Source organism: Myotis daubentonii, chromosome 3 (genome assembly GCF_963259705.1).
Source record: "Myotis daubentonii chromosome 3, mMyoDau2.1, whole genome shotgun sequence".
Taxonomy (NCBI): Eukaryota; Metazoa; Chordata; class Mammalia; order Chiroptera; family Vespertilionidae; genus Myotis; species Myotis daubentonii.
Genome location: NC_081842.1, coordinates 185,750,315 through 185,763,848, shown reverse-complemented (window position 1 = coordinate 185,763,848; position 13,534 = coordinate 185,750,315). Strand labels below are relative to the sequence as shown.

General features: G+C 36.7%; 1 protein-coding gene across 1 annotated transcript in view; it reads right to left on the bottom strand.

Moving 5' to 3' along the window:
• LOC132229760 (uncharacterized) overlaps positions 1 to 13,534 on the bottom strand; it is a 122,081-nt gene that overhangs the window by 53,179 nt on the left and 55,368 nt on the right. Inside the window, exon 2 of the mRNA XM_059686230.1 lies at positions 10,139 to 10,261. Coding sequence (XP_059542213.1) covers positions 10,139 to 10,261 — 123 coding nt within the window. The remainder of the gene's footprint in view (positions 1 to 10,138; positions 10,262 to 13,534) is intronic.

Below are 13,534 nucleotides of genomic sequence, written 5' to 3'. Positions count from 1 at the left end.
GTCTCCCCAAATTCAAGAAGCTTGAAATCATACCAAGCATCTTCTCAGACCACAAGGCCATAATATTAGAAATAAACTACAACAAAAACAACTCAAAATACTCAAACACTTGGAAGCTGAATAGCACGTTATTAAATATTGATTGGGTTACCAATGAGATCAAAGAAGAAATTAAAAACATCCTGGAAACTAATGACAATGAAAACACAACAATCCAAAACCTTTGGGACGCAATGAAAGCAGTCCTGAGAGGGAAGTTTATAGCTCTATAGGACTATCTCAACAAACAAGAAAAAATGGTAGTAAATCATCTAAATCTACAGCTCAAAGAATTAGAAAGAGAGCAACAAGAAAACCCCAGAGTGAGCAGAAGGAAGGAGATAATAAAGATTAGAGAAGAAATAAATGACATAGAGACCAAAAAAACAATACAGAAAATCAATGAAACAAAGAGCTGGTTCTTTGAAAGGATAAACAAGATTGACAAACCTCTAGCCAGGCTGACCAAGAAGCAAAGAGAAAGGACCCAAATCAACAAAATCAGAAATGATAGAGGTGAAATAACAACAGATCGCACAGAAATACAAATGATTGTTAAACAATACTATGGACAACTCTACACCAACAAACTAGACAACCTGGAGCAAATGAACATGTTCCTAGAAAAATACAACATTCCAAAACTTAATCAGGAAGAATCTAAAAATCTCAATAGGCCAATAACTATGGAAGAAATTGAAGCAGTCATCAAAAAGCTTCCAGCAAACAAAAGCCCAGGACCAGACGGCTTCACAGGGGAGTTTTACCAAACATTCAAGGAAGAACTAAAACCTATCCTCCTTAGACTACTACAAAAAATCCAAGAGGAAGGAACACTTCCAAGCTCATTCTATGAAGCCAGCATCACCCTAATACCAAAACCAGGTAAAGACAACACAATGAAAGAGAATTACAGGCCAATATCCCTCATGAACATAGATGCCAAAATCCTCAACAAAATCTTAGCATATCGGATCCAGCAGTACATCAGAAAGATCATACACCACGACAAAGTAGGATTTATCCCAGGGATGCAAGGATGGTACAATATCCGCAAATCAATCAACGTGATACATCACATAAACAAATTGAAAGAAAAAAACCACATGGTCATATCAATTGATGCAGAAAAAGCATTTGACAAAATTCAACACCCATTTTTGATAAAAACACTCAGCAAGGTGGGAATTGAAGGATCATACCTCAACATAATAAAAGCCATTTATGACAAACCCACAGCCAACATCATACTCAATGGACAAAAACTAACACCATTTGCCCTAAGAACAGGAACAAGACTGGGATGCCCACTCTCACCACTCCTGTTCGACATAGTACTGGAAGTATTAGCCATTGCAATTAGACAAGAAGAAGAAATAAAAGGCATCCAAATTGGAAAAGAAGAAGTAAAACTGTCCTTATTTGCAGATGACATGATATTATACATACAAAACCCTAGAGACTCCATCAATAAACTATTAGACTTAATAAAAGAATTCGGCAATGTAGCAGGATACAAAATTAACGCCAAGAAATCTATGGCACTTCTATACACCAATAGTGAATGTGCAGAAAGAGAGACTAAAAAAGCAATCCCATTTACCATCGCACCAAAAAAATTAAGCTACCTAGGAATAAACTTAACTAAAGAGGTAAATGACCTCTACTCAGAAAACTACAGGACGTTGAAAAAAGAGATAGAGGAAGACATAAAGAGATGGAAAAACATACCATGTCCTTGGATTGGTAGAATCAACATCATTAAAATGTCCATACTGCCCAAAGCAATCTACAAATTCAACGCACTTCCCATTAAAATACCAATGGCATATTTCACAGACCTAGAACGTACTCTCCAAAAATTCATCTGGAATAAAAAACGACCCCGAATAGCTGCAGCGATCCTGAGAAAGAACAAAGTAGGTGGGATCTCAATACCAGATATCAAGCTGTATTACAAAGCCACTGTTCTCAAAACTGCCTGGTACTGGCACAAGAACAGACATATAGATCAATGGAATAGAAGAGAGAGCCCAGAAATCAGCCCCAACCAATACGCTCAATTAATATTTGACAAAGGAGGCAAGAACATACAATGGAGTCAAGATAGTTTCTTCAATAAATGGTGTTGGGAAAATTGGACAGATACATGCAAGAAAATGAAACTAGACCACCAATTTCACCATACACAAAAATAAACTCAAAATGGATAAAGGACTTAAATATACGACAGGAAACCATACACATACTAGAAGAATCCAAAGGCAACAAAACCTCAGACATATGCCGAAATAATTTCTTCACCGATACAGCTCCTGGGGCATTGGAAACTAAAGAGAAAATAAACAAATGGAACTACATCAAAATAAAAAGCTTCTGCACAGCAAAAGAAACCATCAACAAAACAAGAAAGCCCACTGCATGGGAAAACATATTTGCCAATGTCATATCTGATAAGGGCCTAATCTCCAAAATTTATAGGGAACTCATACAACTTAACAAAAGGAAGATAAATAATCCAATCAAAAAATGGGCAAAGGATCTAAATAGATACCTTTCAAAAGAGGACATTCAGAAAGCCATGAGATATATGAAAATGCTGGGGTCCAACCCCAGCGGGTCCAGGGGTCCCCAAAGGTGTGGACGGAGTCGGCGAAGAAGGAATGACACGGAAACAGCGTTCAGTTGATCAGCAGCCTAGCCAGGATCTCCAGCCAGGATCTCCAGCCAAGTTCTGGTCTGGATCTCCAGAGAGGTTCTGCTTAGGATCTCCAGCCAGGTTCTGTGTCCATGTTCTCTTGTTAGGTTCTGTCCAGGTTCTCCAGCCAGGTTCAGTAGCCATGTTCTCTCGCTTGGTTCTCCAGCCAGGTTCTGTCCAGGTTCTCCAGCCAGGTTCAGTCACCAGGTTCTAGTCAGGTTCTCTTGCCAATTTCTGTAGTCAGGTTCAGTCCTGGATCTTTTGCCATGTTCTCTCGCTAGGTTCTGTCTCTAGGTTCTGAGGCCAGTTTCTGTCCAGGATCTTTTGCCATGTTCTCTCCAGCGAAGTTCTTCTGTCTCTAGAGAACGTTCTGTGTAGGTTCTGTGCCTAAGTTCTGTCTCCTAAGTTCTGTCTCTTGCTGTCTTGTTACATCCTATCAATCTCTATTACAAAGGTTAGGGCGTTTCTTATCTCCATTCCAGGGAGTAAAGATTATGTAGCTTAAGAATGATTGTTCGTAGTTAAAGTGATTAATTACCCGCCTGGCACTTAGTTGAGGGGTTTTATTCCCTCCCTAACTTCAGGGGAAAATCCCTACCTGGGGAAACAACCTTTCTCAGAGAGGAGACCTTCGTTAAAACACATAGTGCCAAGAAGGTGAGCAAACATTTTAAGAACAGTATGCCATATATGCCAGGTCCCTTGAAACAGCAAGGATGGACCGACTCCCGGCATGAAAACATGCTCAAAGTCACTAATCATCCGAGAGATGCAAATCAAAACTACAATGAGGTACCATCTCACACCTGTCAGACTGGCTATCATCAACAAATCAACAAATGACAAGTGCTGGAGAGGATGTGGAGAAAAAGGAACACTTGTGCACTGCTGGTGGGAATGCAGACTGGTGCAGCCACTATGGAAGACAGTATGGAGTTTCCTCAAAAAACTGAAAATGGAACTCCCATTTGACCCTGTGATCCCACTTCTAGGAATATATCCCAGGAAACCAGAAACACCAATCAGAAAGGATATATGCACCCCTATGTTCATAGCAGCACAATTCACCATAGCTAAGATCTGGAAACAGCCTAAGTGCCCATCTGTAGATGAATGGATTAGAAAACTGTGGTACATCTACATGATGGAATACTATGCTGCTGTAAAAAAGAAGGAACTCTTACCATTTGCAACAGCATAGATGGAACTGGAGAGCATTATGCTAAGTGAAATAAGCCAGTCAATGAAGGAAAAATACCACATGATCTCACTCATTTCTGGATAATAAAGACCATTATAAACTTATGAACAAAAATAGATACAGAGGCTGAGCTGCCTCGAACAGACTGTCAAACTACAGTAGGAAGGCCGGGGAGGGTGGGAGGGCAGGACAGGGGTTGGTAAGAGATCAACCAAAGGACTTGTATGCATGCATATAAGCATAACCAATGGACATAAGACACTGGGGGGTAGGGGAGGCCAGGGGAATGTCAAGGGCGGGGGGGAAAAAAGGGAGACATATGTAATACTCTTTGTAATACTTTAAGCAATAAAAAATAAAAAATAAAAAATAATTTAAAAAGTAGTATTTTACATAACCAAAAGAGGAAAAAAAAATACATATCTACCAACAAGTGAATCTAAAAATCAAGTGAATAAAAAATCTGATGAACAGAGTAAACTGGTAGATGAATGGATTAGAAAACTGGGGCATAGAAAGGGAATGGACTGACAATTCTCGGGGGGAAAAGGGGTGTGGGGGATGTGTGAAGAGACTGGACAAAAATTGTACACCTATGGATGAGGACAGTGGGGGGGAGGGGTAAGGGCAGAGGGTGGGGTGGGAACTGGGTTGAGGGGAGCTATGGGGAAAAAAGAGGAACAACTATAATAATCTGAACAATAAAAATTTATTAGAAAAAATATATACTTACTGGTATGTCAGTTTTTAAACTAGTATACTACCTTAAATCCTCATTGGAAAGATGAGGTCTATAACCAAACTCAATCGACCACATTTAATTAAGTGATGTGTCCCCTTGTTTTGCAATTCTGTCACTACTAAAGCATAATAAGATAATTCCTGTGTACTTGAAGCCCCCTTCAAAGCAGTGTCTGAGTTGATTTGAAAGAGCAGTTGAAGAGCAGGATTTCATTAGGTTCAAAAATATTATTGTGGGAAAAGTCATCAAAGTTATTTGGGAATGAAATATTCTACTTCTTCCTCAAATTGGAGGTAGAGTAAATAGGAAAGGGGAAAAAATCCAAGGAGATACATAACCATACCATGTATATTAGATATAATTCAGTAAAAAGGTCAGAAATAATTTTTATTATTTTAAAGATAATTTATTGATTTTTTTAGAAAGAGAGGAAGGGAGAAGAGAGAAACATCGATGTGAGAGTGGAACATCCATCAATACCTCCTGCAAGCCCCCTACCAGGAGTGGAGCTGGCAACCCAGGCATTTGCCCTGATTGGGAATTGAACCAGAAACCTTTTGGTGCACTGGATGACTCCAAACCAACTGAGCCACACCAGCCAGGGCAGAGGTAAAATTTTTTTAAAATAAAAACACCACTTTAAAAGTTCAGCTTTGTTTCACTTATGAATCAGAAACAAATAGAATTAAATTATTCACCTATAGTTTCCAGCTACCAATATTTCTCCAATAGAAGCTCTACACATAGTGGAACATTCCTTTATGTTTCCAAGCAATGCCTTTTGCTCCTAAATGTGCAATTTTTTTCTCTAAAAGAGATAATGGCCTTGTAAGATGGCATGTTCTGGAATGAAGTGATAGTATTAGTAAGAAGGAAATTTGTATCAGATCTTATGTTACTGACATTGTTAAAATAAAATGTTTGTATTTTGTCCTGAGGACAACAGTGAGTAATGAAAAATTTTAAGCAATAAAATAATATGATCAGATGATTTCCATTTTAGCTTTTGAGGAATTGTGGAAGATGAACCAGAGAGAGGTTTGTGCCAGAATTACTACCTAAAATTGATTGCCAGATGTTGTGCTATGTCTATTTTATATATTATCCCTAATTTACATAATGATTCAATAATAATAATTTATTGTCCTAGTTTTGTAGATGAATAAACTTTAAGTGATATCATCAGCATAACTTACCAGTAAGTACCAAAGTTTGTATATCAACCCAGGTCCATCTGAAATCCAAACCTGTGTTTTTAGTATTATAGCTTTGATATAATTCTGATGAGATGCTATAGGAATTTAGCTGCTGTTTATATCAATTAACCTATGGTAAAATTCATTTATGTCTTTTTGCTTCAAGTCACAGACCTATTGACAAGTTAAGTGAGGACTTGTTGAACAGCATGGTGACTATAGTTCCTAATATGGTATTATATACTTGAAAGTTGCTGAGTAGATCTTAAGCACTCACCACACATGTGAAAAAGTTAACTATGTTAATTATCTATGTGAGGTGAAGGATGTGTTAATGTCTTGATCTTGGTAATTATTCTATAACTAGAGGCCCGGTGCATGAATTCGTGCACAGGTGGGGTTTGGCCCACCCACCCACATGAGGGCCAATTGGGGCTGGGCCAGCTAGGGGGAGGGGCCACGGAAGGTTGACCGGCTGACCCCACTGCTGATTGGGGTCGGGGGGGGCCAGCCAGGGGCAGGCCAATCAGGGGTAGGGGCCGTGGGAAGTTGGGGGGCCTATCGGGGCCCCCATCCAGGCGGTTGGCCGCTGTAGTGCATGTCATAGCAACCTGTCATTCCAGTTGTTTCGCTGTTCAGGTCGCTTGGCTTTTATATATATATAGATACAGTGTGAGACAACAGTAGGTTTACAGTTGTTTGTATGAAAATAAATACAATAATTAATAACAATACAAGAAACTCTGTTTTATGTACTCACAACTGTAAACATACTTTTGCCCTATTATGTATATATGTATATCAAATCATCACATTGTATACTTTAAATATATACATTTATATTTGCCAATTATTCCTCATAAAGTCCATTTAGACATCTAAACAAAGAAAAGTTTAGGTAAGACATTAAGCTAAAAACCCTGATTTGTAAGCACTCTGCTTGGTTCTGTGGAAGAACAGGGATTAATCAGGCTCATATTCTGTCCTGAAGCTGGTTACTAATAGAAGAGAACAAAAGAAGTTTTTAAAAATCATAAAAAGTCTCAAATATCTTTAGGGAAATAAAATTAGAGTGGTATGGCTGTTTTCTCAAGGGAAATATACTTATAGGGAGGTGTATATGGAAAAAAACAGATCAGGGATTCATAGGAAAGTTCATATTTGACCTGCAGACTTCATTTCTCATAAGAAAAACATTAATTATCCACTAACTCAGGGCCAGGAAATGTACTAGGCACTCCACATATCCAACAACTCCAAACGGAGAAAAAAAACTTATGGAAGATTACCTGAAAGGAATATACTTAATCTACATGAGTCAATACTCCCCATTCATTGAATCTATTAATCACCTAACTCCTTTCCAATAAGTCCAGATACACTTACAGAATCCTTTCAACACAGCATACCAGGAAACCACAGCCAGTAGCTTAGAATTAGCACATAATATAAAAGCCCTCTGACTTTCCTATTTTAAATAATCTCAAATTAATCCTTGAATTAACCCGTCTCACCCCAATAAATTCAATAAAAAAGAAAAATAAATAAACAGATAGATAAAATGAAGGCTGCATATATCAAACAAATTGTTTCAAGTGGTAACTGAATTGCTTTCACTAAAATGCCCTTTAGCATTATGCCCTCATCCTACATTGAAGGATGTTACAAAATACACCTCTATGAAACATACTGTTGTAGAGACCACAGGGATACTGTTGAGGATGCTATTCATCATATTTCAGTATATGCTTTGGGAAGCTCATTAGGAAGGGTTTCTACCAGATTTCAGTACCTGATTATTTTTATCTTATTAACAGGCCACCAGAAAAGTCACAGTTAAACTTGTAACCTCTCTATAGCAAATTTATGGGTCTCATAGCATACATTTTACGTACTCATCCAGCTGAATTTTCTTTTGCTATTTCCCCTTTATGAGATCTCCTCATTTATCTATTTTTAAATATTTTATTATTGTGTATATATTTTAGTAAAATGGGATTAATTTTTTTAAACAATGACATATATATTTATTTTTCTTCAATTAAGATATAAGGTAGGCATCATTCACCTTTACAAATGAGGAAACCGTGACCCAGGATTCAAGTCAGGATCTGAACTGCAGCCTGATTCCAGAGGGTGTTACTTAGCCACTCTACTATACTGCAAGACTGATGCACTGCTAGGACAAATCCAGTTGATATAACCAACTGTTCATACATTTGGGGAGAAATATGCATTATTCACTTAGTTACTTTGTGGTCAGATGGGCAGTTTCTTGTACTGAGCTTTTGGATAAGGGATGGAAAAAGATAAGTATAGTGAAGGAAAAGGTGTTCTAGAAAATGAATCTGGATTATTTCATACTGAAGGTATAAAATAATTCCTACTCATAGAATTATTGTAAAAACCCATTACACCTTAACCCAGCGGTTCTCAACCTGTGGGTTGCAACCCCTTTGACGGTCGAACGACCCTTTCACAGGGGTCGCCTAAGACCATCCTGCATATCAGATATGTACATTACGATTCATAACAGTAGCAACATTACAATTATAAAGTAGCAACGAAAATAATTTTAAGGTTGGGTCACAACATGAGCAACTATATTTAAAGGGCCAGAAGGTTGAGAACCACTGCCTTAACCTAAAGTAAAAAGAATTCAAAAACTATTTTCTAGGCACCAAGTGAATTCCTGGACAAGATAATAATACTAGATTCAAAAAAAGTAGGAAACATTGTTCCTAACAGTGTAGACAGTGCTCATATTTGACTGGAAGGACAATACTACAATTCTGTGTTATGAGTTGAATTGTGTCCACAGAAAACTTCATATGTTTCAATCCTAACTCCCCAAAACCTCATAATGAGACCTTACTATGAGAAAAGGTCTCTACAGAAGTAATCAAATTAAAATGGGGTCATTAGTGTGAGCCCTAATCCAATATGACTGGTGTCCTTATAAAAAAAAAATGGGGAGAGTATTTAGAGACAGACATACACATAGAGAGAACATCATGTGAAAATGAAGACATAACAAACCAAAGAACAACAGAAATCGCTAGCAAACCACCAGAAGCTAGAGAAGAGGCATAGAACAGATTCTTCCCCAAAACCCTTAGAATGAACCAAGCCTGACAACACCTTGATCTCAGAACTGTTAGACAATAAATTTCTGTTGTTTAAGACACTCAGTTTGTGGCTGTTTGTTATGGTAGCCCTAGCAAATTAAGACAACATGGAGAAAACTAAGAGCAAAACTCTGGAAAAACAAGTTTTCAATAGGCGGTATAAATAACAGATGTTCATAGGATTCAGAGAGCTGGCATATCCCTTCACACACACACACACACACACACACACACACACACACGCACGCACACTATTCAAAAACAAAAATGCCCGGCCAGCATTGCTCAGTGGTTGAGTGTCAACCTAAGAACCAGGAGGTCACGGTTGGATTCCTGGCCGGGGCACATGCCTGGACTGCAGACTCGTTTCCAAGTGTGGGGCATGCAGGAGGCAGTCAATCAATGATTCTCTCACATCATTGATATTTCTATCTCTTTCTCCCTCTCCATTCCTCTCTGAAATCAATAAAATTAATTATTTTAAAAATGAAATTATGTTACTTTTCTCACTAATATTTTCAACATATTCTGAATACATACTGTTTGCTATTCATAGTAGAATATGAGGTTCAGGGCATAAAAATTTTAAAAAGATCAAATACCTACTGGATGGTAATTCACAATCAAGTCCTGATTTCCCCATTTAGGATATCCACAAGCATTTGTTGATTATGATGCATTATTACTTTTGCTGTTTTTTTTTTGTTCAATAGAATCTGTTCTCTCATCATTTCTTTACAGAAAAGCCTCTTGTCTCACAATGATTAAGTTCTGTGAGAATGTCATACAAAACCAGATATAATAAATATTCAATAATTGATTTACCATATAGTCAGTCAAATTATATTAGTTCTATCCCAGACAAATAAGATCTAGGTAAGTACTTTATAAAATATAAGATACTATACAAATGTTCACCATTATTACTTGTATATTTCTAATAATTTATAGCAACAAAAACATTGCATCTCATTTTAAGTATTTCCAAGTTAATCCCATCAAAATTGATTTTCTTTTGACAGCTTGTTTCATTCTGGTGAAATATTAAATGGACTGAATCACATTTAGGTGGGAATAGATTCTAAAAAACCCTCACCAGACAAGATCAAAAGCAAAGGCCTTTAATACACTCACCACTCTCAAAGCAAGCATCAAAGACAAGATGTCCTTTCTTGGGCTGTCCACAGTATCCAGTTGGAAGCACCATATATTTGTTCACATTCCCTCCGATGGCATCGTCCTTTCCCAAATCATTGCCTATTTTTTTAAAAAAATTGGCCCATGTTAAACAGAAATAAAAATTTATTTAGTAATAGAAGTCTAATTAGATTTTTATCATTAATTTGCCCCCTCCCCTGTCCTTTTGTGTTAATACCAGAAACAAGAAATTAACTACATATTGCAGTAGAGTACAAAGAGAATGCATTTTGAAACTAGATACGGGCTCAAATCTCATCTGTACTACATACTAATTCTCTGTGATGCAAAGCAATCAATTTAATCCCTTTAGCCTCAGTTTCTCTCATCCATAAAAAAAAAGGGAGAGGAAACCATGTTCCAACATTTTACTGAGAATTATATGAAAAATATCTAGTATAACTACCGAAATCCAAAAAAGTTTATTAAATTACATTATTTAATAATAATAATATATATAACTTGACACAAATATATAGTTAATTACTTTAATTTGGGGAAAAATAATAGTTCTGTAACTATCATTATAACTAATGTTTCACCACTAGAAATAACTTGAGAACCACTAAATTAGCAGAGAAGTTATATTTCCTACCAGGAACTTTAACTTTTAAAAGGAGTGTAAGTTTCATTTCCACATTATATATAGGAAGCTGGAAAGATCTTTGCCTCTACCTTAACAAGAAATATCCAAGTAAAGAACAAAATCTATCAGAAAACTGAGACTGTAGGGCAACCAATAATCGGACATCCAAGGAAAGTTGGGCCCCATCAAAAGAAGAAAGGAAAGAAGCTCCGACTCCTCTACGACAGGGCACCAAAAGAAGAAATGCTGGGTGTCACACAAGTGATTAAAAATAATTAAGACAAATTTTTTTAAAAAACGATTAAAGATCCAGTGTAGAGGAACTATGAGCATGTAGAACCTCTGAGAGTCACAGGCACAAAAGGGAATTCACACCCACTGGCAGACTCCTGTAGAGGCCTCCATCTGGTGTTTTGGAGAAAGACTATTGTTTTTTCCCAAATTGGCGGCAGGGCAGAAGACTAGAAAACACCTTTCTTTGTGATGCAAACCTGGAGAAGGAGAGTAGCTTCTGTCATAGAAAATATATGAAGCTCCACCAATAACTGTTTCCCCACAGAAATAAAGGTCTTAAGCCACTGGGTGAGGAATAACAAAAATTGGAACCCAGTGAGACCATTGCAGGAGGAGGAACAGGAAAAAAAAAATCCTTTATACCTGAGTGAGGGGCAGAAAACAGTCATGGCCCAAGACTGCGTATTAGAGGGCTCCTATCCCTGCAAAAGTGGTAGGAAACTCTGTCTCATACAAGACATATCAATGATTCAAGACAGAGTCAAGCCCTGGCTGAGTGGCTAAGTTAGTTGGAGTGTCAAGGCACATACCTAGGTTGTGGGTTAGATCCCCCCAGGTCGGGGTACATATGGGAGGCAACCAATCAGTGTTTCTCCTTCTCATATCTCTCTCTCTCTCTCTCTCTCTCTCTCTCTCTCTCTCTCTCTCTCTCTCTCTCAAATAAAAAAAAAAGTAGAGATGAAAGAGTAAAGAAAGATGGCATCATTTTTTAAAACTCTACTCCAAAACCAGAACATACAGGGTCTGCCTAAGAGTGAGGTGAGACCAAGACAATAAAAATATTCTTGCTCCCTCAACACCAAGATCCCAAGCACTGGATTACAAACAACAGCAATCACTTCTAGAGTAGGAACAAAAGCACTGAGAGAAGCCACTCTGGTAGCAGTACCCAGGGAAAGACAAAAGTTCAGGGTAGAGCATAAGAGTGATGAAAATACCCTCAATCACCCTAGCCCTCTCCCTCACAAATAAAGTAACACCAGAGAATTTGAAGCCCAGGACCAACTGAAGGTAACCATAGCAACAATGAGACTCAGCCCAGCTTAACTCCTGAATAAGTGAACATAATCCTTCATACAAATGACCTAGAAAAAAAAGTGTATCCATTTCCAGTGACAAACAGGATTTCTATCATTCTCTACTGTTCTACACTAGTTATAAACCTACTCTCTAGGTGAGGAAAATATAAACAGAACTAGATTCGAAATGAACAGATAATGGAATTATTAGATAATGAACTTAAACTAAAATTAATATGTTAAAGCTTATAATAAAAAAGGACAAAATGTATGAACCAGTGAGGAATTTCCGTAGAAAGACGGAAACTACAGCAATGAGTCTAAAGGAAATGCTAAAATTGAAAGAAAAAACAACAGTAACAGAGATTAATCTCTTCAATATACTCACCAGTAAACTTGACACAGATGAGTAATTAGTGAACTCCAGATCAATAGAAATAGCTGAACAAAAAGACAAAAGGGGAAAGCAAAAAGAAAAAAGAACACAGCACCTAAGAGCTCTGAATGATATCAAATGTTCTAACAAATGTATAACTGAAATTCCAGAAGGGGATGACAGAGAATGGGGCAGGAGAAATATTTGAAGAAATAATACCCAAGAATTTTTCACAATAATGAAATATATCTAGCTACAGGCCCAAGAAGCACCAAGCAGAATATTTTTAAATGGATTTTCATATTTTAAAATACAAATCATATATATAGGAACTAAGATAAAAAATTATAGTGGACTACTTATAAGAAACTATGCAAACTATAAGTCAAGGGAATGATATCTTTAAATTATTGGGGAAAAAATCTGCCAACATAAAAGTTTAGGCCCCATGAAAATATTTTTTAAAACTTAAAGCTACAATATAAGTATTTAGAGAAAAACAAAAATTGAGAGAATCCATTATCAACAGTCACTATTATAAGAAATGTTGAAAGTTCTTCAGGCTGAGGGAAAAATGATACCAGACATAAACTAAAATCTACACAAATAAATGAAGAACTCCAGAAATTATATAAATGAAGGTAACTATAAATGTTCTTATTTTTAATCACTCTAAACGATAAATGACTATCTAAAGAAAATATAGTAGCAATGCATTGTATGTTTATGCCATATATAATAGTAAAATATATGGTAACAATAGCACAAAATGTTCGAGGGGGCAATTTGAAGTACATTGTTCGAACTTTCTTAAACTACATATCTAACTTTGGAAATCAGATAGACACTATATATATATATATATATATATATATATATATATATATATCCTATGATAAATACTAAAAAAGTAGTTATAAATACACCAAGAATGAAGATAGAATGGAACTAAAAGAAACAGTTCAGTAATCCAAAAGAAGGCAGAAGACAAAAGGGAAAAAAAGCAACAAAAAACATATGGAGAAAATATGAAAAACACTAGCACAATATCATAATTA